At 41.5% G+C, this 25,175-nt stretch overlaps 1 protein-coding gene across 4 annotated transcripts in view; it reads left to right on the top strand.

The window, feature by feature from the left end:
• The first annotated feature begins 5,049 nt into the window (after positions 1 to 5,049).
• Positions 5,050 to 25,175, top strand: part of USP3 (ubiquitin specific peptidase 3) — a 108,555-nt gene continuing 88,429 nt past the window's right edge. Inside the window, exon 1 of one of the 4 annotated variants that reach the window (XM_064570338.1) lies at positions 5,050 to 5,413. In XM_064570338.1, the coding sequence (XP_064426408.1) occupies positions 5,323 to 5,413 (91 nt within the window). In that variant the 5' untranslated portion in view covers positions 5,050 to 5,322. Of the gene's footprint in view, positions 5,414 to 5,470; positions 5,552 to 5,649; positions 6,051 to 25,175 lie in introns of those variants that run through there. The other 3 variants (XM_045899903.3, XM_064570340.1, XM_045899901.3) reach the window with 3 other exon arrangements.

Below are 25,175 nucleotides of genomic sequence, written 5' to 3'. Positions count from 1 at the left end.
CTTGGGGATCATCTAATTCAACTCCCTGGTTTTACAGATGGGAGACTAAGGCCTAGAGACAGAAGTAATTCCTCACTGTCACAGTTGTTTGGTGCTAGGGCCACACTGTTTTTGCTTAATCGTGCAGTGCTTTATCTGCAAGGTGGGTCTTTAAACAGGAGAACTTTCCCATCACCTTCCTGAAAGTGCTGTGAAGTTCCACATTTCAATGATAAAGAAGAAAGCATTAAAAGCAATACAAATGAAGATGTTGATGACATAATGATTATTACAATGGTCTGAAATGATTCTTTCTTTAGTCAGAAGGTTATTCTGTGTCCTTTGGTACCTTAGAGACTTCATTATTAGGAACTTCAGCTACCCCCACATAATACTGCAAAATCCTTTAGCTGACCAAGTGTATGAGGGGTGAAATTCTACCACCTTTGACAAAAGACCAAGTACTAATTGTGTAAAATTGTGCACTTATTTCACCTTCTTTGAGCTTTAGTTCTTTCACCATCAAAATGAAAATGATAATACCTACCTCTCAGGTTAGTTGTGGGGATTAAAGAAGAAATGAAAACCACTTGATACAGTATTTGGCACCTAGTTGGGATCCCAAAACGTTAAGTTTCTGTTGTTACCTAATTGCAGTTCTTTCTGTGAATACCTAGGGGACCATTACATGTAATGATTGATATAATCACTCTCAAAAGGGGCATTTTCAACATTCAATCAACAAATACGATCTTTTCTTAACATCTGAAATTGCTGAACTAGGTGCCTAGTATCCATAGAGAAAAAGAAAAGCATCTGTTCCCAAGGGAGACTGAGCGGTAAACAGAAAGTAACAGCACTATGTGACAAGCTAATGGAACAGAATGGGGTGGGGGTGGGGGCGGGGGCTTAGAAGTTTGCTTAGGTGAGTGATGGAGGACTTCCTTGAGGTTATGTGTTTCATGGGGAAGGAGTAGGAACTGGCCGGGTAGAAGGCAGACAGATGAGGAAGGACACAGAGGTGTAAGGAAGCATATTTTCTATAATGAAGGAGCTTTTTTTGGTACTGCTGGAACAGTAAAAATAATAAATGAATGAGTGAATGAATGAATGAATAAACCTTAGCAAAGGAGAAGGGACAGGTGACTGTGATGGCAGGTGGGTTTTCGATTGATTTTATCTTGCCAGAGATGGGGAGCCACTGAAGAATTTTGGGCAGGGAGATAGTGCGAAACGGGTAAATGGGAAGAAGTGGGAGAATGAAGCTGCTGGGATTCCTGAGAGCGAAAAAGAGCCCTTTGCTGGCTAACGGCCACGCCCACCTTCCTTCCTTCAGTCATTCAAATAGTTACCGAGGACCTGCCAAGGACCAGGCAGAATTCCAGGAGCTGGAAGTCAGGCAGTGAACAGGACTGGAAAGGTCTCTGTTCTCATGGAAGAGAATGATAATAGATAAACAAGTAACCAAGCCAGCAAGTATCAGATTAGTGATTCTTGGAAAATTAAATCAGGTGATAAAAAGAGTCCCTGAGGCACTGTTCCTCCTCCCCCGCCCCCCCCGCCCCTCCCCCCCGAATATTCACCGAGCCTTCTCTAGCTCTAACTTTGGTTTCCCAAGGAGGCTTTGCTCCTAGAAAAATCTCTAGGGTAAATAATTAACTCAGCTCTCTGGGTGCTTCCAATAAGCCTTGCCTGCGTGGGGATAGTCAAAGCTAAGTCTTCCCCGGGGCCTGGTCAGTTTGTAATCCTTGCTTTGGGCGGGACCCCCGATTCCGCTGCTAGTCTCAAGTGTAAGGCTAGGGGAAGGTCACAGCAATCTTGACACCTTTCCTGATCGTTGTTCCCATGGCAATGTATGACGTCCCCTCTCAGCAACCCTCCTCCTTTATATATATATATATATATATATATATATATATATATATATATATATATATATATATTTTTTTTTTTTTTTTTTTAGAAGAGAAACATTTGATAGCATGGTCGAAATCGTGTATTCCTCTCCTCTGAAAGGTGCAAAGTTTGAAAACACACCCGCCTCTTCTGGCAGGAGCGCCCCCATCCCCCGCCTGGGCCTCGCGACGGGGGTGGGTGGGAGGGGGCTGGTCGGGGAATCCCCGCAGCCGTGGTCCCCAGGGCCGGAGCCGGAGGCTGGCTGGTCACCACTAGGGCTTTAAGTGTATCAGAGCTCCTCAGCGCCAAAGGGATGTGCGCCAAGAACAAAAAAGCAAACGTTGTTGTTGTATGTAGCCGAAGAGATTAGGGACTGAGAAAGCGGATTTCCCAGTGTGCCCCATGGTCTTCCCCGAGTTTGACACATTTACTCACCGCGAAGGCTTTTTGTTTTTTGTTTTTTTTTAATGAAAACTTTCAGAGACACAGGAAAGTTCTGTCTCTAGTTTTAGGGAAATCTAGTGAAAGCCCCAGGAGGGCCTTTCTGATTTTGCCAGCTTCTCTGGACTGTTTGAAAGTCATAGTTCACCCTCTGGGGACTTTAGCAGTCAGTGATGACTAAATTAGGGCCCCTGCTCCGGAGGAGTTTTTAATTCTGGTTGAGAGGAGAAGAGGCTAATGAAAATCTTCTCTTTCTTCTTCTTCTTCTTCTCCTCCTTCTTCTCTCTTTGGTTTCTTTCTTTCTTTCTTTTTTTAAAGCAGTTTACACCTTAGGGGCTTTCACATTCCTAATGCCGTTAAAATGATACACTCAGAGCCAAAAGGAAATTTAGAGATTACCTGGGGGTTGAGGGGGAGAAGCAAATACCTGACATATACTCAGCCACTTCCTATGCTCCTGCCCAAGGTAGACATTGCTAATCGACCATTCATTATTTAACACCTATTTATTGGACATCCTACATTTTCCACAGGTTATGTCAGGAATACAGCAGGAAACCATACAGACTTGTTTGCTATCCGTATGGACCTCCAAGGGAAAGAGAGAGACATTAAACAAATAATTACATGCATGAAGAGTGTTTTTAAAAGGCAGAGTGTGAGGGCAAACAAGGGCATCACATATCTGGAGGTAACCTGGGGTGGAGTGGGGTCAGGAAAGGCCTCCCTGAGGAAGTGATGTTTAAGCTGAGGTCTAGAGGATAAGGAAACTGAGTCTTTCAGAGAGTGGAAAAAGAAGCATTACATGCTGTTTATGGAAGACGACATGGGTCACACTGCATGTTCCATGGCTAAATGAGAGGGTATGGATACTAAATGGGGGGTAGTTGTCTAGAGAGAACCAGAGGTTGGTCTAGCCAGGCCTTGGAAGAAAAAGCGGAGAGGGCTGGAAGGTCAGATTGAGCAAAGGTCTGATTTATTGTTTATCCACTCCCTTCCTAGGGTATTATGCCCTCACCGGCTATTAAAAAAAAAAAAAGCTTTATAAATTATTGGCTATCTACTAAGTAGTGGCAATTCTCATGAATTCTCACATCTTCCTTGTGAGATAAGTATTATTTTTCCAGTTTTACAGATTAAAAAAAAGAGAGAGAAAAAAAGCTTGGGAGGACTAGAGACACTTGCTAAAATTGGCCATCAAGCAGGCAACAGAGCTAAGATTTGAGCAACTGCACTTTCCACAACTCCTCACTGTCCTAAAATCTCCAAACCCGGGCTTGCTCTAAAAGCAATCAAATAAAACTTGGAAAGCGACAGAAGAGCTTTAATTCCAAAATATTACCGGGGGAAAGGGTGGGCAGAGATGCCCCAGGTGACTGAACTTCAAGCAGCAGAGGAGCGTGCGGAAGAAACCGAGTCGCGGCAGAGTGGGGGGGGGGGGGAGGGGGGGAAGGGGGCAGTGAGAAGTGACCCGGCGGGCGTCCCTGGGCTCCTCCAGGACCGCGCGGCGGGGAGGTGCCCTGCTCTAACCACTACGCGGCCCGGCCCGGTTAATCATTTCCTGACCTTCCTTCCCCCTTTCGCCCTGCCCGCAGCATTGCCACATCAGCCTCCCCCCTCTCCCTGCTCGCCTCCTGGCCCTCCAGCTCCTTCGCCGGGTTTTACAAGAAGCCCCAACTTGGAGGCAATATTTGTAATAGCCCCGGACGTCCTCAAGGCCGTTCCCCAGAGAGATCGAAGGCTAGCTCGGGGGTAATGCCGGCCCAAGCGGCCAATTGAGACTTGCCCTGTCCCCTTTTCCATAAAGAGGTCAAAGAGCCGGGGATCCAGGCCCGCACGGATTAACCAATTACAAACTCAGTTTCCCTCAGGCCAAAAAGAGCACGGTAACAGCAGCCTGCAGAGTGGTGCGAGGTTTAAATGAGATACTGTGTGTAAAGTGCCCGGCTAGAAGACGGTAGTGGGTGTTTAACACATGTTAGATCCCTTCCCTTTTTATCACCTGGGAACTGGGACCTCGCGCTCAGCAAACCCAGGTTACATCTATCTCACTTGAACCTCCACTGGTGAGTGAAGTCTCAAAGTCCAACCACGTGCTCCAGGTAACGCAGATGGGGAGTCACGGTGACAAGATCTGATCCCAGGTTCGTGGGCGCCCCCGCGGGCCCAGCCACACAGTACCCAGGTGGCTGGCTAAAGGCCACGTGTTCAGGACCTAGAACTGGGTCAGTATCGCACCTGTCGCAGGGAGCATAACACTAAATCGGGACTACTCTGGGACCGACGCAGCCGGCTGGGCCACCGAGAGCCAGTAACTTAATCTCTCTGAGCTTGTGTTTCCGTGTGTAAAATGGGACCTACAGTGCCTGTCTGCCCGAGTGGTTTTTATTTGCTTCTTCACACTTTCCTGAGTGGCTAGATTTTCTACCACAGTGTCGTCAGACCACCACACCACGCGCAGGATCAGTCTTCTCTGAGAGCACTCGTTCCTCCGCGGTAAACGCAGCGGACCTGCCCGGCGTGCCGGGGCTTGGCGCCCCACCCTTACCCGTGCGGAGGGGTGGGAGAAGCCGTGGCCGCCCCGTGCGGCAGAGTTGGGAAGTCACTCGCGAACGCAGCCTGAATCTCAGGGCCACCCGCCCGCGCGCTCCGGGACCCCACCCGGCGGGAGGGGGCGGGGCGGGGCCGGGTCTGGGGGCGGGGCCGGGTCTGGGGGCGGGGCGGGGCCGGGCCGGCCTGGGAAGACGGAAGCCTTCAGCCTAGGAGTGGCGGTAGAACCCGGATCCCGGAATTCCACGTTCTTCGGAGCGGGGCTTCTGGAGACGGCGGGTGGGAAAACCCGGCGCCCGGAAGCCTTTGCTTTCTTTGACGCAAGGGCTCGGGACGCAGCCGCCGTCGGCCGAGCGCCCGGCGAGGAGCGACCCCAGACGGAGCCTTCGGAGCCCCTCCGCCCTCGCGTCTCCAAGTCCCTGAGCCTCCGTCTTCCTCGCCGCCCTACTCGTGGCCATGGAGTGTCCGCACCTCAGCTCCAGCGTCTGCATCGCTCCGGACTCAGCCAAGTTCCCCAACGGCTCCCCGTCGTCCTGGTGTTGCAGCGGTGAGTGCGGCCCCGGGGCGGCCCTGCCGCGCACCCGAGGCCCCGGCCTCGCCGGGCCTGCCGTCTAGGGGCCGCGGGCGGCCGGCGCGTGGACCCGGAAAGGGGTGCGGGCGAGCCGGGCCCGGCGGCCGGGGAGGGGTACGCGGTGAGGCGGGCTCGGGCGGGCGCGGCGGGTGGAGCGGCGGCGGCTCCTTTGTTTCCCGCGGCCCGACGGCCCGGCCGGCTGAGGAGAGGCCCGAGAGGGGCGGGAGCCCGCGGGGGCCACGAGCGCGTGGGGGCGGCGGCGGGCGGGGAGCCCGGCCGGCAGCTCGCCCCCCCGCCCCGCCCTGCTGGGGGGCCGTGCTCACCCGTGTTGCGGGGTCCGGGGCTGTGGGGGCGGGTGTCCGGCCCCCCCCGATGCTGCCGCACGTGTGGCCGGGCCCGGGTTGCGTCCCTTCTCCGGCGCACGAGAAAAGCGCCGCTCTCCCGGCGCAGCTTTGTCTGGGCTGCGGGACGCGCTGGGGCCCTTCGCCGCTTCCTCGGCCCCGCTTCCTTTCGTTTCCCTTCGCTTCCCGGCAGGCTCGGGCAACTCGATCCACGCCAGGTGGGAATCCTCAGCCGCGAGAGGCGCTCGGAATTCGGAACTCGGGCGGCGGAGGTCGGAGTCTTTCATCAGCCAGGGAGGGTGAAGTTTGAAAACAGGCTACGGGCTAAAAAGCTCCGGAGGCTGAGCCAGCCGCTGGTTTGGAGGGGCGGCTCGAGTTGCTGTTCAGATCTTCTGGGTTGTCTGAAATTGGGTTAGGATTCCCAAGTTCAGGTGCTGTAGAACAGGTATTAGGTTGATGTAATGCTTTTGCGTTACTTCAGCATCTTAACTCCTTCTGCCGGGCTCTTTGGAAGCCCCAGTGCCCTCTTATTGTCTGCTCCAGCGACTTAGGATCGCACCAGCCACACTGCTTTGATTACTTCCTGGTAGGGCCCTGGTGCCGCCGCTAGAGTCTTTGTTTATTAGCTTTGATATGATCAGTGGTAGCTTGGGGTGTAGTGTAAAATTCGAATTGTGCTTTTTAAAAAATCTTAAGTTCATTTGAAGGAATAAAGGAAAAAAGCAATGGAACAATTTAGGTGTGTGACATTTTTCATTGTGATTTGGAGCTGGGAAGATAGTTTGGAGAATGCCTTAACACTTTTGACAGGTTATTTCTTAAATGGTGATTATGTCCTTGGAGAAAAACATAGGCAACGCCACAAAGAAGAAAGTACTCTAGGGTAAGGAATAGAAGTAACTGCAGTTTCTTGGAGCTCTCAGAGGTTTGATGCTTTGCATGACTTTGTAAAGTCAAATTATCTTTTTCTGCATGAAGCCTTTAAAGATTAACTGGTTAATTGGTTTTACAGTGCAGTATTGCAATTTTTTTATGAGAGTACAGGAACTTGTACAAATTAGCTCTCACCTAAGAATTTATCTTCCACAGTGAATGTTGAGTATGGAAAAACAAATAAGGTGTATCAAATTGCTTTACAAATTGATTGGGGGTGCATTAGCTGTAATTGTAGCTATTGCTGTGGCGCTAAAACTGTAACTTTTAATTTTTTTCCCCAAGAGATTTGAAAAGAAATGACCAAAGTAAACACTAGGAAAAGCATATCTCATGAGGAACTATGCTCTTGCTCATCTGTAGTAAACTTCAGGGATACTAAGTGGACAGCACACTTCTGGCTTTTTCTAGGTAAACTCACATCAAATTTAAAGATGGCCTCACTGGGCACAGGCATCTACAAAACGAAAAGAGTTTATGCAAGTGGCGCGTATCCTGTTGTGAGTCACTCTTGCCTTTGTCAGTCAGGGAGTCCACTTGACTGTGGAAAAGAGTGCAGAAAATTGAGTATCTCTTGAGGAACTTAAGGTAAAATGGAGCATAACTAAGAGACTTGTGCTGATAGCAAGAACAAACCAGTGTGTCTAGCTGTAAAGATGGGGTCATTTCTCTCCCAGGAGAAGGATGGCGTCTTGATGCATCTTACAACAAAGTTTGTCTCTGACATTGCTTTACTAGGGTGGCTAGTCACGTGCTTGGATTTGTAGAACCGATAAAGCTAGTTTTACAACTTTGTGGGTTTTTTTCTTCTGTCCATATTTTGTGAATTGAGCCCATTTCATCTGGGCCTCCTGTTTTAACCTCTTGGCATCCATTCACTGATAGAATCTCTTATTGTATTGAGCTTGATCTTGTTCTTGCCTGCCTGTTCCAGTGATTAAATGATTAGTAAATTTGTGAATCCTTAACTAATTCATCATCTTGGAGTAATATGTATTCTGGTATTTATTCCCCAACACTCTTGAATTTCTTTTCTTTCTTTCCTTTTTTTTTTTTTGAGGAGTGGACCAAAAGGGTAGCCAGTGTGTTAAATAATGCTGTGACCGGGTATTGAGTCTGATTACATTCTTATTAAGGAGGAAAAAAAAAAAATCCCTGTTTTGGCACTGGGACAATAAAAGTAATGCCCTTGCCTTGTTTTCTTTGGGAGCCTGCAATTACACCACAGTGAAACAGCCTTAAGGCAGCCAAGCAAATTGCAAAAGGCCAACATCCTAGGCTCTCCTGGCTAGCAATACATCCTTGGACAAGTAGTTCTTTTGCTTTTGAGCGTCAGTTTCATTATGTCATCTGTAAAAAAGGGTAATACTTCACATTTACTTCACAGGTTGCTGCTAGGATGAACAAAGTAATTTTTTGTGAAAATGTTGGGAAACTCCTGTACACTATGGAAGTAATAGTTGGTATTACAGGCCAGAACATCTTTATAAATAGGACTCCACATACTTAAATATCTAAAGCCCCTTAACTAGGGCCTAGGACAGACTGGCTTTATGCCGGAATTATGCTTTGCAAGGAGATATATTACTCAACAAGATTAGGGGGTGTAAGAAGTAATTATACTTCACCATTGACTTGAGCTTCTTATCTGTGGAAGGCATTGTGTGTTAGGTTATGTAATTGTGTATTGCAGTGGTTCTCAAACTTTTTGTTCTCAGGATCCCTTTATACTTAAAAATTATTGAGAACTCAACCTTTGTATGGATTGTATCTATTGATATTTGCTGTACTAGAATTAAAACAAAAATTTTAAATATATTTTATTAAATCATTTACAAATAACAGTAATCCATTACCTGTTAATAGAGATAATGGTTTATAGAAAATAACTGTACTTTTCAAAACAAATTTAATGAGGAAAGTGGCATTATTTTACATTTCTGCAGCTCTATTTGATGTCTAGCTTAATAGAAGACAGCTGCATTTTCATATCTGCTTCTGCATTCGGTCTCTTGAGATATCACCCATCATGTAGCCTCTGGAAAACTCCACTGTGTGCTTGTGAGAGAATGAGGGTAAACAATAAAAGTAACATCTTAATATTATTCATGAAAATGGTTTGACTACACATACCCCCTGACAGGGTTTTGGAAACCACACTTGGAGAATCTGCTAGTATACATCTATAGTAACAGTGAAGGACAAGTGCTCTAATCAAAACAGCTTTAAAAAATTAGAGAAATCCTGAAGGCTAGCAACATGTATGTCTTTGCGGAGACTTACAGAGTTTTTGAAATACATTTGCTGGGAACAGGTCCAGTTCTGTTGGGGTCCAGTCATCCCGTCCTCTCAAAAAAGTTACAGTCTAATCTAGTTGGTGAGAGACAGGAAGCTAACAGGTTAGAAGATAAATCCATGTTGTGGTTTAAGGTAAATGTTGCAAATAGCAATTTCCTAATAAGGTAAAAACATTTATGTCTAATCTTTGCTAAAGGCATTCTCATTTTAAGTGAAAAAGTTTTAAATAAAAACTAGGACATTCTCTCAAGATCTTTGTTATGTGCACATACCAGATGTTATTTTCAGAAGCTGGAGACTTGGGCATTTCTTATTTTTGTGGGTAAGAGGACTGAACCAGTGGTAAAATAGAGGGGGAAAAAAACATAAATTGTTTAAAACGATGCTCTAAACACCACTGTTTTAATAACTAAAGAAAGCCAAAGAATAAGCATTTGGACCTCAGGGGTTTGGGTGAAAGAGAATAGCCAGTTAAATTGGAGCTATTTTAATAGTATAGGCATGAGAACTTTCCCTGATTAATTCTTCAAAGAGCCGAGAATGCCTCTTTAATTTTCCAGTAAATGGTTGCCCTCACATTATTCTACCCAGGTGAAGTAAATATAAATAAAGTAAATGTTCTGCAGTTTGGGGTGGATATTAGAACCCCACCTTTTTTTTTTTTTATGATCCATTCAGTAAGCTGGGGTGCTGATTATTGATCCTTGCCAGTGGAAATAAATTTGTAATTCATAGTAAAGCTTGTGATAAAGGTGAGAAATTACCTTGATCCAGTGATGGGTTATTTTGTGTCATATTTCTCTCACAACCCTCCATCTAAAGAAGACTCTTGTATGTCCAGTAGATTACATTTTCTAGATAGGATCAGTCATTTGTTCATCCTTAGGTCAAATGCATTTACTGCTTTTTGGTAGCACTGTTTGAGATATTTATTAGGTGCTTAGCGTGTAACAAGACACTCAGTAAATACTTGCTTAATGAATGAAGGAACTTTCTTCCATTCAGATCATGGCTGGAATGGTCTTAAACTTCATGTTGAAAATAAACACAAAGTGAACTTCCCCCTAGAATGCTTTCACCAGTCTTTACTCCCAGTATTTTCCTCTGTAAGGTAAACTTTGACTGGATTATGAGCAAGTGGCCTTCTGCAATGCTACGGCAATGGAATTGAGTTCTTTTGACATTCTGTGTTTATAGATGGGAAGGTGGACATTTTAGTGTATATGTGGATGGGGCAGTTAAAAATCAGTGGACAGGTGATACTTTTTCACATTAATTCTGGAGGTTAACATTTGAATTTTATATACTTCTCTGAAGAACTTAAACTTTGTTGGTAGTATTTGTTTTTTTTTTTGTTTGTTTTGTTTTTAAGTCTGGCAAAGATTTATTAGGAAGCTTATTAGGTACGGTGAATAAAAAGCCATGAACAGAAGAACTAAGATTTCCAATTTCTGGCGTTGCGCTTACGACACTAGTTAGAAGCTAATAAACATTAAGGATGTCCCAGCGGGAATCTTACCTAAGTCCCAATCTTATCCAACCAGGATAACTCACAAACACAGAAATGATGCCCATGCTCTCCCCAGACTGCTTATCTAGGTGTTGGTAATATTTGTAAACGTAGGTCAAATGTAATTGTTTTTCTAGTTTTTCTGGCAGTGCTACCTCCCGGCCCCCAGAACTTTAAACCAGCCTCAGTAAAGTCTTTAAATAATTGGTAGTAGATGTGAAAGATCTAGAGTCTAGAATGTGCTCCATGTGTTTGTTTGAAGAGGCTGTAGTCTAGGCATTGCTGTTGTGAAGTTTTGACACATTGATCAGATGTTATTTTCTAAATGGTATTCTTAGTAGTATACAAAGAATATCCTTCATGTCCAAAGCAGAAGAAAGGATGGGGTTGAGGGGAGAATGTGAACTCTTTGTTTTAGTTTCCCGTTATTCATTTATTCTCAAAATAATTCCTTCTCATCATTACTTGCTTTTACAGGATTAGCTTTTATAACATCCTACTTTTTCCTCATTTTAATTTATGCAATTTCCTTCTTTACTGGAATTTAATAGATTCATTTTTGTATTGTTGAAACTAGATTTAGAAATACGTTTTATAGTATTTGTAGCTCAGTAAGCAGAAAGTGAGTAATTTAGTTTGTAGCTCAGCGAGTAATTTAAATTCCTGTTTTAAAATTTAATTGAGTCCCTCTTCCATCAGGGAGTAATTTATATGTACATTTCCCCCTAACTTTGTTTTTTCTTTCTTTTGGAGCTTTTCTCTCTTTCTTGAGCTATTTTATATATTTTACCTTCTTTGAAAAAAAAATATTATTTCCCTTTGATTAGTGCAGTTTCCCACCAACCTACCGCTGGGTTTTGTGTTCAACCTAGGCCTCAGAATAGAGTTGGGTAGGTAGTTTATCAGTGCTTGAAGTGGAAAATGTATACAGTTTAATGTATTTTAGTGTTTCATGTTTATTCATAGCTCCTTTAGACGTGAGAGCAACTGCATTCTGGGTGTTTTAATAGAGGTTTCCTGGACAGATGGCTTAGAAGGAAGTACTTAGATTCTCAGCAGGGGCTAGTACTTTTTGGAGGGTATATTTGTCATGAAGCTTACTTGATTGACAGTTTAGAATGGTGAGACTAGCATTAATATCAGTAACAGCTTGTTCATCTTACCTAGAATTTTTTTGTGCCAAGACCTTTCAAGATGCTCTGGGATTCATAATTAAGTCTGATTTGAGAATGTAGGTAAGGGTAGGTATCTTTTAGATTGAAAGGAAATTTACCTAAAACTTGTTCATTGCCATTGTATCCTGGAATCTTTGGGGGTTTCGAATGATCTTTGGCTTAGAAACTTGTATGTAGAGATCATCTTTTAACTGCTGTGAGTCTGCAGATGTTATTATCTATAGTAATTCCAGATGTTTTCTCATCTATTAGTTTTACTGAGTAGGAGGAGAATGGAGAACAACATAAAGTAACTTCAAAGAAGTTTGCTAGCGTTTAATCCTGACTAATTTAATTAACTGCCCATCCTTGTAGTTTTTCCTGTTTTATGGATTGTGAAACTGAGACAAAGATTAAGGGAGTTGCTTAAGATGCTTGGGGGTATTAGAGATAGCCCAAAGCTTAGATTCAAATACCATTCAAACCATACTTTTAGCTTGCCTTTTAAAAAGCAGGGTCTTTATTTTGTCGTCCAGTAACTTAGTGCTTAATAATTTAAAGGATTTAAAGTGTTTGGAAACATGCTTGAAATAATTCCTTTGAAGATTTTTGACATAAAATACGTTTTAAATTCCACATTTTGAAAATAATTTATTTAAAAATTCTGTATTTGATTAGTCATTCCTCTCCCTATTTATTGATTAAAGTGCAGGCAAGTTGGAACAAGATTGGTAATACAGTTGGAAGAAAACTGCTGTTTTTGAATTTAACTTCATTATAGTTCAGATCTAATTTTTTTGTTGGCTGAAATTCATATTACTTGAGTTCAGATATAATAAACCAGCTTTCTCAGTGCAGTTAGCTTTTGGTTATTTTTTAAATGTGCTTCTGTTCTTGAAGTTTCCCCTTCTCATTTTTTTATTTTGTTTCTAGGAGAGGACAGTCTTCTTGGAGGTGTTTTCTTGTGGGATGGGGGAGGGAGGGAAATCTTAAGATATGGAATTTTGCTTTTGCTTTTGGTAGCTCAAAGGTTATTTGAATTTTGCTTTTAGGCCAGTGTACTTTGTTGATTCCATTTAGTTATATTCTAAGATTTTCCAATTGTATTTCTTATAAAAGTTAATTATAGTCTTTAGACTACAAAGCTTAAAACAGATTTCCCTCTCTTAAGTACTGACAAGTATGTATGTGTGCTGGTTACAGATGTGTAAAATGCAGATGAGCTTAGAAAGGCAATTTCAGATTTTGAAAACTATTGTTGAAATTAAACTTGGACATTAAAAAATGAAGTTTATAGTTGTCTTAATGTTTGTGTGAACTAAGTGCTTCATGATTAATAAATGCTAGGTGAGAATTGAGTATTTATTTTTAAAGATTTATTTATTTATTTTGAGAGAGCACGCATGCACTCAGGCAAGCTTGGAGTGGGAGGGACAGAGGGAGAGAGAGTCTTAAACAGACTTTGTGTTGCGCTGAGCGGGGACCCCCACTCAGGGTTCCATCTCACGACCCTGAGATCAGGACCTGAGTGGAAACCAAGAGTGGGCGCTCAAGTGACTGAGCCACCCAGGTGCTCTGAGAGTTTATTTTTATGATGAACAGCTCATGTGTTTGAAAAGATATAACCAACTGGATTTTATCTGAAGACTTTGTATTCTGCTTTAGGATTAAATTGCTTTCAGTGGGCTATTTTCCATTTTGAGTAGACATTCAGTCCTGATATTTTTTGTTGTTCTTGTAGTTAGGTTTAAGACAGCCCTGTAGAAATCTGCTTGCCTGTTTATCCTTGACCTACCCTGAAAACTCTTAATTTTATAGACTGTTCTTGTACTGTCTCGTCACCAGGAAGAGCAGGCTGGTGATTAAGTGTCATATTCCTGCAGGTTTAATTTAACTGATTGTAAGATACTACACATACCATTTTAGCCTCTTTAAATCTTTGTCCTTACTGACCATGCTCAGATTATCTTTTTTAAATAATAGATTATTGTCCATTCCTTTGTTTTGAACGTTTGTTGTACAATATTGGGATGGTAATATTTTGACAGAAGTTTTTGAAGATTATACTGCTGTTTCAAGGAAACAATTTTTGCTATAGTATGTTTTCCTGGGAAAATTGATAGATAACATGCTAGAGAAATGCTCTCATATAACATTTAGTACTTAGATTATTGATTGAGGATTTTTAATTTTAGTGCCACACAGTAAAATGTCCTTTGATTTAATCAAGATTAACTCTAGCTTCCACCTGAATTATTTTGAATGTTAATTGTGAGATGCATTAACTTTGGAGAAATTGCTCTGTACCAACTAAGGACTCAAGCTTCGCCTTATGTGTGTGCAGTAGTTGCCAGACCTCGACATTCATGACATGAGAATTTAATTTGAGAGCTTTATGTACTACATCAGTTTCATTTCAGTTATTTTAAGTGCTTTGTTTGTGTGTAGTCTTTGTGGAGCCTCATTTTAAAACATTTTCAGGCTTTTGTGGGTTTTTTTTTCTTTGAACAATTAATAGATATTTTAGGGAAAATGTGGATTTTAAATATTTTAAATATTTGTGTCTACTGGTTGTAAAAAAAACATATTCCAGCTCTTGGTTTTTGTTAAATAATTAGAACAGCTATTGGAGTTTACAGGTTCCTCTTTTCTGTAATATTTGGTATCTAGCCTGTTAAGCAGAGGTAAGTATGTGCCCAATTTATATTTTTTCTTTCCATTTCTTCATAAATAGTCACATTGACTTGAGGTGAATAAAGTTTCCCAGCACACCAGTAAATACAAGTGTGGTATTCTCCATCCCCACTGCTTTGTGCTTTACTGCTTTCCTTTATTATATAACCAGAAAAAACTAGGAGGAGAGTTGTACGATGCAGATATTAAACCTACTGTTCCCTGACTAAAGTCTTTGATAATGAGAGGTTCCTAAACCTCTTAATTATTTTATTTATTTATGGGAGGGAATGCTTCATTCATATATATATGAATCTTACATTGCATATACTTGTATTGTTTTGAAATAATAGTTGTGTGGTATTGACATTTATGACTTGATTCGTTTCTTCTGAAGATCCCGCTACTGTTTAACCATGGATTTGTTTACTCAGGCTGTTGGCAAAAGCACAGAATAGCATCAGATCTTGCTATATTAAATAAATGGAAATAGTGGATGTTAGAATTATTCTTAAGTGATTCATGGCTTTGTTTTCATTCTGCATAATCTGCTTCATAGGGGAAGCTATTTTTGAAGCAGTATAAACTCTTGATAATTTTCTGTAAATTAAAGTGACCCATTTTGACTCTGATTTGGTAATCTGCTTTGGCTTTAGTAGTTTTAAGGCTCCTCCTCACTGCCCTTTCCCCTCATTCTAGTTAGGGGCACAGTTCCAGTATTTAGCTGAAGGCTGGTAGAGTAGATATAGCATAATAGCTTCATTAGGTTTTTCACCAAAGTAGGTCTGAAGAAGTCAGATTTGTGATAGAATGAATAACAGTAGGGGCGCCTGGTGGCTCAGTTGGTTAAGCGACTGCCTTCGGCTCGGGCTCCCTGCTCAGCGGGGAGCATGCTTCTCCCTCTGACTCTACCCCCTCTTGTGCTCTCTCTCTCACTCTCTCTCTCAAATAAATGAATAAAATCTTAAAAAAAAAAGAATGAATAATAAATTTATTTAGTGCCTTACTGTTTTGGGGATTATGTAGTTTCACATACATTGTTTCCATATGTTGTTTTCATTTCATGTTGAAAAATGATTTCAGAAATTTCAAAATAGGATAAAATGCTTGAGCCAGTGAGGGGATCAGCCTTAAGGATCAGAATTTGCCTCTATGTGGGAAGTCAGCAGGACCAGATGCCCTCTCTTTTCTAGCTCTGTAGGTAACTGGATCTGTTGATACATAGATGACACATTTTGGCCAGTTTTGAAATTACATTCTGTAGTAAAGGACACATACCATTAGCTCTGCAAATTCCGCTTGTAGTATACAGGGAATTCAGTTTGTGCCTAGCATACCTCAAATGATAAACTGCTATTATAAATTTTATGCCAAGTGAGAGATTAAAAAAAATTTTTTTTAATTTTATTTGTCAGAGAGAGAGAGAGCACAAGCGGTGGGGGGTGGTGGAGGCAGAGGGAGTAGCAGGCTTCCCACTAAGCAAGGAGACGGATGTGGGACTCAGTCCCAGGGCCCTGGGATCATGACCTGAGCTGAAGGCAGATGCTTAACCGACTGAGCCACCCAGGCGTCCCTAAAAAAATTTTGATGCCAGTATATTAACATACAGTTTTATACTAGTTTCAGACACACAATACAGTGATTCAGCACATATACTTTTTTTAAAGATGAAAAAAATGGCATGGGCAGTTATGTGAATTGATAGGATTTTATCATTTTACCTTTTAAAGATTAATTCATGGGGTGCCTGGGTGGCTCAGTGGGTTAAGTGTCTGCCTTCGGCTCAAGTCATAATCCCAGGGTCCTGGGACCCAGCCCTGCATCGGGCTCCCTGCTCAGCTGGGAGCCTGCTTCTCCCTCTTCCTACCCCTCCCACTCGTGCTCTCTCTCTCAAATAAATAAAAATCTTAAAAAAACATAAAGATTAATTCATGTTTTCAAAAAGTAATACATAGACACAGTTAAGAGATAGTATCAAAAGGTTTATTTATTTTTTTAGGATTTTATTTATTTATTTATTTATTTGACAGAGAGAGAGAGAGAGCACAGGCAGGGGGAAAGGCAGAGGGAGAAGCAGACTCCCCACTGAGCAGGGAGCCCGATTCGAAGCTCGATCCCAGGACTCTGGGATCATGACCTGAGTTGAAGGCAGATGCTTAACCGACTGAGCCACCCAGGCGCCCCAGTATCAAAAGGTTTAAAACACAGCAGCGATTTCCTACCCCTCCACCCTCAGTCTTACTGTCCATAGACAACCATGCTAAGGTCTATTTAGTTTTCTTTCTCATGCAGGTAAATACCTGTATACTTTATTTTTTAAGATTTTATTTTATTTATTTGAGAGAGAGCAAGAGGGAGCAAGAGAGGGAGCATAAGTGGGAGGGTAGGGGCAGAGGGAGAGGGAGAAGCAGATTCCCTGCTGAGCAGGGATTCCAATTCGGCGCTCCGTCCCAGGACCCTGAGATCATGACCTGAGCCAAAGGCAGATGCTTAACTGACTGAGCCACCCAGGCGCCCCAGTACCTGTATACTTCTAAGTAGTATACTGTTATTTCTTAATTTATCGCTTTTAGGCTTTATCTCTTGACATCTTGCTGTGGTAAATGAGGACATTAATGTGTTTGTACCATCCTACCTTCTGTCCCTTTTTCCATTTCTCAGTATAATTGGATTACAAGTTTTGGTTAACATGGAGAATACTTTTTCTTGAATTTTATTTTTCCTTGAGTTAATAATTGCCTTTTTATTTTTAAAATTTTTTTTAAGATTTTATTTTTGAGTACTCTCTCTACCCAGCATGGGGCTCAAACTCACAGCCTGGAGATCCAGAGTCACGTGCTTTACTGACTGAGCCACTCAGGTGCCCCAATAATTGGCTTTTTAAAAAAGTTTACCTTCTACATATTTGCTCCCAGATATACTTATAAGTCTGTCATATGTCTATGAATATTATTTTTCAAGCACTTAAGCAGGTAATCTCTTAGTACTATTTTTTGCCCCTGAAGACCTCCTTTCCAGAGTTGTCTTCCTCCCATTTGAACTAATTGTTCTCTAGGCCTATTGGACAGTTTTTATCCTATGATTCCCTTGCTGTTCTCTTGTATTAGATCTCCCATTTCCTGGATCCCATGTCTTTCTCTTTCTTAGTTTATTAGCCTGTTTTGCTGGAGTACATCATCCAGTTCCCTTTTCATAGGAGGCAGATTTTTGACCCCATGCAAGTCTGACAATTTTATTCTAATTTTATACTTGATTGTTTTGACCTACTATAGAGTATTAGAAAAGATTTTTCTCTTAGAAATATGAAAGTGTTGTTCCTTTGTTTTTAGGCTTCCAAGTGTTGCTATTGAGAAACCTGATACCTTTCTGATTACTATGCCATCATATCCTTTTATTGTTTTTCTTGGAAGCTTTTAGGATATTTTTCTTATCCTTAGTGTTCTGAAATTTCAGACTGATGTGTGTTGGCATGGGTAGTTTTCTTCTATTGTGACGGGTACTCAAGGGGCCTTTCAGTCTCTATGTTTGATAGTACACTTATCTTCCCGTACTTACATCTCTCTTTTTTTTTTAAAGATTTTATTTATTTATTTGAGAGAGAGAGAATGAGAGAGAGCATGAGAGAGAGGAGGGTCAGAGGGAGAAGCAGACTCCCCGCCGAGCAGGGAGCCCGATGCGGGACTCGATCCCGGGACTCCAGGATCATGACCTGAGCCGAAGGCAGTCGCTCAACCAACTGAGCCACCCAGGCGCCCCTCGTACTTACATCTCTTAATTTGTTCTTTTTTCTTTTTGGAACTCGTATTAATTGAATGTTGGGTGTCCTAGATAGAAACTGCAATTTTTTAATCTTTTTATTTCTTTGCCCTTTGGTTCTAGTTCCTGAGATATTTCCTTGATTTTTTTCTCCCCCCGCCTTCCATTGAATTTTGATATTTAATCATACTTTTAATTTTCAGGAGCTTTTTCTCATTTTTCTGATCATTGCTTCTTCATACATCCTGTTGCTATTGTTTTGCAGTATCTTTTCCTATTACTCTGGGGTTTTAGAATTTGTTTCAAAGGTTTTCTGTGCTCCCTGCATTGTTTCTGTTTCCTCTGGATTCCTCTTTTTTCTTTTCTTTTCTTTCTTTCTTTCTTTTTTTTAATGTAATCTCTACACCCAGTGTGGGGCTTGAACTCAATGACCCCAGGATCAAGAGTCGCATGTTCTACCAACTGAGCCAGCCAGGTGCCCCTTCCTCTTTTTCTTTTTAAAATGATTCTCTCCCGGGTGCCTGGGTGGCTTAGTCGGTTAAGTTTATGCCTTTGGCTCAGGTCATGATCCTGGAGTTCTGGGATCGAGTCCCATGTTGTCGGGCTCCCTGCTCAGCGGGGAGCCTGCTTCTCCCTCTGCCCCTCACCCCGCTCATGCTCTCTCGCTCTCTCAAATAAATAAATAAAGTCTTAAAATAAAATGATTCTCTCAGACTAGAGGTTTTTACAAGGATTTGTTTTATCTGTATCTGTCTTCATATAAGAGTGAGGCACTAAAAAGCTCTGTCAGTGGGCTTCACTGTGAAATGGGGGAACAAGCCATCTTCTTCATTGGAGGTAACACTGAAGATGTCTGTATGAGAACTTTTTTAGCTCTGTTCAGTTTTTCAGTCTTCCCTCTAGGGGCTGTACACCTGGCCACTGATGTTCTGACATCAGGGTATAGGAAGTTCCATGATTCAGTTGTTCCTTACGGCCCTTGGATCCATTGTTTTCAGTCCTGTCCTTCCCCTTGCTGTCTGCTGTGCCCAGTGTCCCTGAGCCCAGGGCCACCTCCCACCTGCATTCTTTTCTGCTGGCAGTTAGGTTGTAGTTTCCTTTGCACTACCAAGATTATTACTGCTCCTCTAACTTCTTCCTGACTTCCAAAAACATGTTGAAGTCTCTTGTGTGCTTTGATTGCCTCACATGTTCTCTTTATCCTTGTGTGTTTATCTGTTTAATTCCTTTATTGTAATTTTCATGGATGTTAGGAAGGAGAGGAGATAAGAGAGAAGTTGGTTTGCCATATTTTATTTGATGTCTTTTTTTTTTTTTTGAGAGAGAGCATGCGCGGGGGTGGGGGGGTGAGTGGGGGGAGGGGCAGAGGGAGAGGGAGAGAGAGAATCCCAAGCAGGCTCCACGCCCAGCCCAGAGCCTGACCCAGGGCTTGATCCCACTAATTCTGAGATCACTACACTGACTGAGCCATCCAGGCACCCCTTAGTGTCTATTTTTAAATGAAATATTTTAAATCAGTTTTAGGGCAAGATGCTTTGTCCTATCAAAAATGGATCTTATTAGTTACATTCAAATAGTTAAATCATTAAAACTGAAATTTTGCATTACTCTAATTTGAGTAAAAGATCAAACTCAGATTTACCTTCTCTTATGGACAGAGCAAAATATTGTTGCTATTATCAGAGTCAGCAGAAAGAGTAGGTAAACCAGAGGGTTTGACTATGTTTAGGAAGCAATCACAAGCCAGACTTTGGATATGTAAAAGAAATGCAGTTGTAAGGTTATTTGGACTCCTTGTTAATATGTTGGATTTTTTTACTGGATTAGTTCATTATGCATCAATTTAGTGGAGTTAATGCTGGGTTCATAAAACTGTTTGGCTGTATGCATGGATAATTTAACATTTTCCCTTGTGTTTTGGTAAAAAAATCGTTCTCAGTTGGCAATAAATAAAATTTTTTTAATCTCAAAAAATTATTTTTATTTTTATTTTTTTTAAAAGATTTTATTTATTTGAGAGAGAGAGGGAGGAGGGTCAGAAGGAGAAACAGACTCCCTGCCCAGCAGGGAGCCCGATGCGGGACTCGATCCAGGGACTCTAGGATCATGACCTGAGCCGAAGGCAGTCGCTTAACCAACTGAGTCACCCTGGCGCCCCTCAAAAAATTTTTATTTTGATATAATTCCATACTTAAAGAAACATTGCTAAGAATGATAGAAAGAACTTCCATCTACTCTTCCCCCTCCCCACAAGTTTTTGTTTAAATTCCAGTTAGTTAACAGTCAGTGTAGTATTAGTTTGAGGTGTAGAATTTAGTAATTCAGCACTTCCATACAACAATTGGTGCTCATCACAAGTGCACTCCTTAATCCCCATCACTTATTTAACCCATCCCCCCACCAGCCTCCCCTCTGGTCACCATCAGTTTGTTCTGTATAGTTAAGAGTCTTTACCTAGATTCACCAGTTGTTAACATTTTGCCCCACTTGCGTTATCATTTATGCACCCTCAGTTTATATATTTTCTTCCCGAGTAATTTGCAGATAAAATACTCCTTTGTCCATAAATACTTGTTTGTTTGTTTTCCAAGAACAAGGAGTTTCTTTTCAATACACATAGGATATTGATCAAAATCAGACATTTAATACTGATAGAGTAGTATTATCTAATGCACATTCCATATTCACATTTCTCCATTTGTCCCAATAATGTCCTTTATATATGTCCTTTACAGCAGTTTCCCCTTTGTGTTACACCTACCTACCTCCCCCAGATCTAATCCAGGATCACGCATTTCATTTTGTTGTCATAATGGTTTAGTCTTCTTTAATCTGGAACAGTTCCTTGGCTTTTATCTTTAGATCGTGGTATTTTTAAATTTATTTTTAAAATTTTTTTAGAATTTATTTGAGAGAGAGAAAACAGGCACACACATGAACTGGGGGAGGGGCAGAGGGAGAGGGAGGGAAGCAGACTCCCCACTGAGCCCTTCCGTGGGCTCCATCCCAGAACCCTGAGATCATGACCTGAGTTGAAATCAAGAGTCCCACCCTCAACGGACTGAGCCACCCAGATACCCCCGAGACTGTGGTATTTTTTAAAGAATACAGTTCAGTTATTTTATAAAATGTACTTCATTTTGAGTTTTTCTGATGTTTCCTTGTGATTTGATTCGGGTCATGCATTTTTTTGGTAGGAATACTACAAAAGTAATGTTGTGTCTTCTCAGGGTATCATATCAAGAGGTATATACCATGTTGGTTTGTCTCATTTTTAGTGATGTTAACTTTGATTATTAAGGTAATATTTGCAAGGTTATTCGACTGTAAAGTTACTATTTTTCCCTTTGCTATTAATAAGTATCTTTTGGGAGGTACTTTGAGATTTTATGTATATATCCTGTTCCTCACCAGCCTTTCACCCAATAACTTAGCATCCATTGATGATTCTTGACTGAATCACTTATTACTAGGATGGTTGCAAGATGTTGAATTTTTTTTTAAGATGTTGAATTTTTAACTTGTATTTTTTCTAAATATATTAGTATTCTGTAAGGAAGAGCTTTCCTTCCCCTCCCACTTATTTATTTATTCATTTATTGTATCAGTACGGACTCATAGATTTTTATTTTATCCTGTGATATTGTTATTATTTGAGGCCCAAATTATCATAGATTTGGCTAGTGGGAGCAGTCTAGGCTGTAATTTTGACATGTCCCTATTGTTCTTTGAGCTCTTTCTTTCAGACACAAGATACTCCAGGCTCATCTTGTACTCAGCCTACCCCAGCCTTAGAATCAGCCATTTTTCCAAGTGTCCCTTATTCCGTTTAGGGGGGAATAATGTTTGTAAGTTAAGATCTCTCAGCAGATAAGAGCTAAGAAATATAAATAAATACACGTCTGTATCTATTTGTGTGTATGTGTGTGTGTGAGTTCATATTAAACTTGTAATTCCAATTCAGCACCACAGGTCTGGTTTTGCCCCTTTTCATATTTGTAATGCTCTTCTCCAACATTGAAAATCTGGTTCCCATTATCCTCAGCATATGTACTTGTTTGCTCTGTGCCATAATCAGAGAAAGTAGTTCCAGAACTGCTAACCCATACCATTGTAAAGGAAACCCCTTTTGACTAGAGTTCAATACTTGTTTATGGTTCTTTTTATCTATGTGCTGACAATTTGTAAAGTATTATGTTCTAAAGTCATTTGGGTTACTTTCCCTCCATCTTTTAATACACTTATTTATTTGACATATAGTTGGGTTCATTTGTGTTTGATTTCGATTTTGGATTTTTTTCACCTCTTCCTTGCTGGTTTTTATTTTCCTTTTTGAGTGTATAAAACATTAGCAGAGTTCCAAAAGCTAAAACTATACTGAGAAGTGTTACTACCCAATCCTTTCACTCATTGCCACCCACTCTTGCAGACAATTATTCGGATTTATTCTTCCTGTGTTTCTTTTTTGTAAAAACAAACAAACAAACAAAAACAGATACATGAGTATTTTCTTTTAAAGATTTTTTTTATTTGACAGAGAGAGACACAGCGAGAGAGGGGGACACAAGCAGGGGCAGAGGGAGAGGGAGAACCGGACTCCTCGCTGAGCAAGGAGCCCGATGTGGGACTCGATCCCAGGACCCTGGGATCGTGACCTGAGCCGAAGGCAGATGCTTAATGACTGAGCCACCCAGGCGCCCACATGAGTATTTTCTTATCTTTCTCTCACAAAAGGTAGCAAACTAACTTTTGGACTTTGCTTCTTTCATTTATCAGTATATCCTGTATGTCACTCTATGTTTGTAGAAATTTTCCTTATTATTTTTTTTAACAGCTTCATAGTACTCCATTTGTGGATGTGTCACAGTGAATTTAACCATTCTCCTATGTTTTTGCTTCTATATTTAGGTTGTTTTCAGTATTTTACAGTTACAAATAATGCTGCAACTAATAGTCTTGTACAAATGTATTTTTGTATTAAGAGTATCTACAGGGAAGATTGAAAGTTTTACCTTTTTAGTTGGGTGAGCAGTAATGTGTAAGTGATTTTGTAGTAATACTTCAACCTATTTGCCTGCCTGTTCCTGTCTTCCCATCTGCTGTGGTCTTACAAATGTACTTAAGGCAGTTGAAGGGAAATACTTTATTGTAATTATTTTTCTGCCTGGGAAACCTTGAAATCAGAGAGCTGAAGTGGCCTTGAAAGCATTTTTAGTCAGTACATAGTAGCTAATCAGATATGGTCTGGGTCCATTTTCATTTTAAGCAGTTGATTGCTCCTTATACATACTAATCAATGCTGTTTTACCATCTAAGTACTCAGACTGAACTGTTTACTGGGACTTCTCTCTTACTTTTAATTTAATTCATGTTAGGTTGCTTCATGTTGTGCTGCTGACTGGCTGCTCCTTGGGGTCACAGAATTACAGTAGGTTAAGAGAGTTATACATAGGGTAGAAATGGGGATACAGGCATCTGTTTTCTCTGATAGGTCTTAGAGCATTAGTCAATATTATAAACTTGAAATCTTCAGAGGAATGGTGTCTTGGATTCCCAGATAATGCTGCTGGCTCTCTCAGGTGGTTGAGAACTTCCAGTCTGTTGTTCCAATAAGTGGGCATTGCAGCAGAAGGGAAACCTCCTCCTACATTGGTAGATAACCATGTAAAACATTGGCTAGCACAGCTTCCCATCAGAGGGACCATGAATGAATTATACATGTGTTGAGATAATGATTCCCCCAGCCTCAGGGTGGCTGTAGCCTCCAAGGGGATCCCACTTATATGGTCCTGAGAAGCCTTTTGAATTTATTTGCATGTGCCATACAGATGTTACCATTTTCTGTGCATGTCCTGACATGGAAAAGGTTGGAAAAGTAAGCTAGAGCACAGTCTGAAAATTAGCCTCCAAGGGCCAAGGACATTGCTTCTTAAAGAGCATCTGGTAGTAAGGTGGATGAGGAGGAATTGAATTTCGACCTACAGGTTCATAAAAATAAGCTGATCACCATATATTTAATCTGGTGTGATTTGAAATCATTCCTGTTTTCTTCTTTGCGAAAACAAGAATTAGAAATTTAAAAATATTTTTGTTTATCCGAAGAAAATGAAAACTCTAATTCAAAAAAGATATATACGTCCCTATGTTTCTAGCAGTGTTATTTACAATAGCCAAGATAAGGAAGGAACTCAAGTGTTGACTGATAGATGAATGGATAAAGAAGATGTGGGAGAGGGGTGCCTGGGTGGCTCAGTCAGTTAAGCATCTGCCTTCAGGTCAGGTCATGATCTCAGGGTCCTGGGATTGAGCCCAGCATCAGGCTTCCTGCTCAGCAGGGAGTCTGCTGCTCTCTCTTTCTCCCCCCCCCGCCCCTCCCCAGTGCTTGTTCTCTCTCTTTTCTCTCTCTCAAATAAATAAATAAAATCTTAAAAAAAAGGTGTGGGGGGCGCCTGGGTGGCTCAGTCGTTAAGCGTCTGCCTTCAGCTCAGGTCATGATCCCAGGGTCCTGGGATCGAGCCCCGCATCAGGCTCCCTGCTCTGCGGGAAGCCTGCTTCTCCCTCTCCCACTCCCCCTGCTTGTGTTCCCTCTCTCGCTGTGTCTCTCTCTGTCAAATAAATAAAATCTTAAAAAAAAAAAAGATGTGGGAGGTATATATATATATATATATGTATGTGTGTGTGTGTGTGTATACATATATATATATACACACACACATATGTATAATGGAATATTACTCAGCCATAAAAAAGAATGAGATCTTGGCATTTGCAACAACATGATGGACCTAGAGGGTATAATGCTAAGGGAAATAAGTCAGAGAAAGACAAATACCATATGATTTCACTCATATGGAATCTAAAAAACAAAGCAGAAACAGACCTATAAACAGAGAACAGACTGGTGGTTGCCAGAGGGGAGGGGTGGAGAGACAGGCAAAATGGGTGAAAAGGAGTGGGAGGTACAGGTTCTAGTTATGGAATGTTTAAGTCATGGGAATGAAAGGTACAGCATAGGGAATACACAGTGGTATTGTAATAGTGTTGTGTGATGACAGATGGTAGCTACACTTCTG

Source organism: Mirounga angustirostris, unplaced genomic scaffold (genome assembly GCF_029215605.1).
Source record: "Mirounga angustirostris isolate CCGP_5_RB_7025 unplaced genomic scaffold, mMirAng1.0.hap1 SCAF_9, whole genome shotgun sequence".
NCBI lineage: Eukaryota > Metazoa > Chordata > Mammalia > Carnivora > Phocidae > Mirounga > Mirounga angustirostris.
The sequence above is the reverse complement of the archived record's forward strand: the minus strand, read 5'-3'. Positions and strand labels throughout refer to the sequence as shown.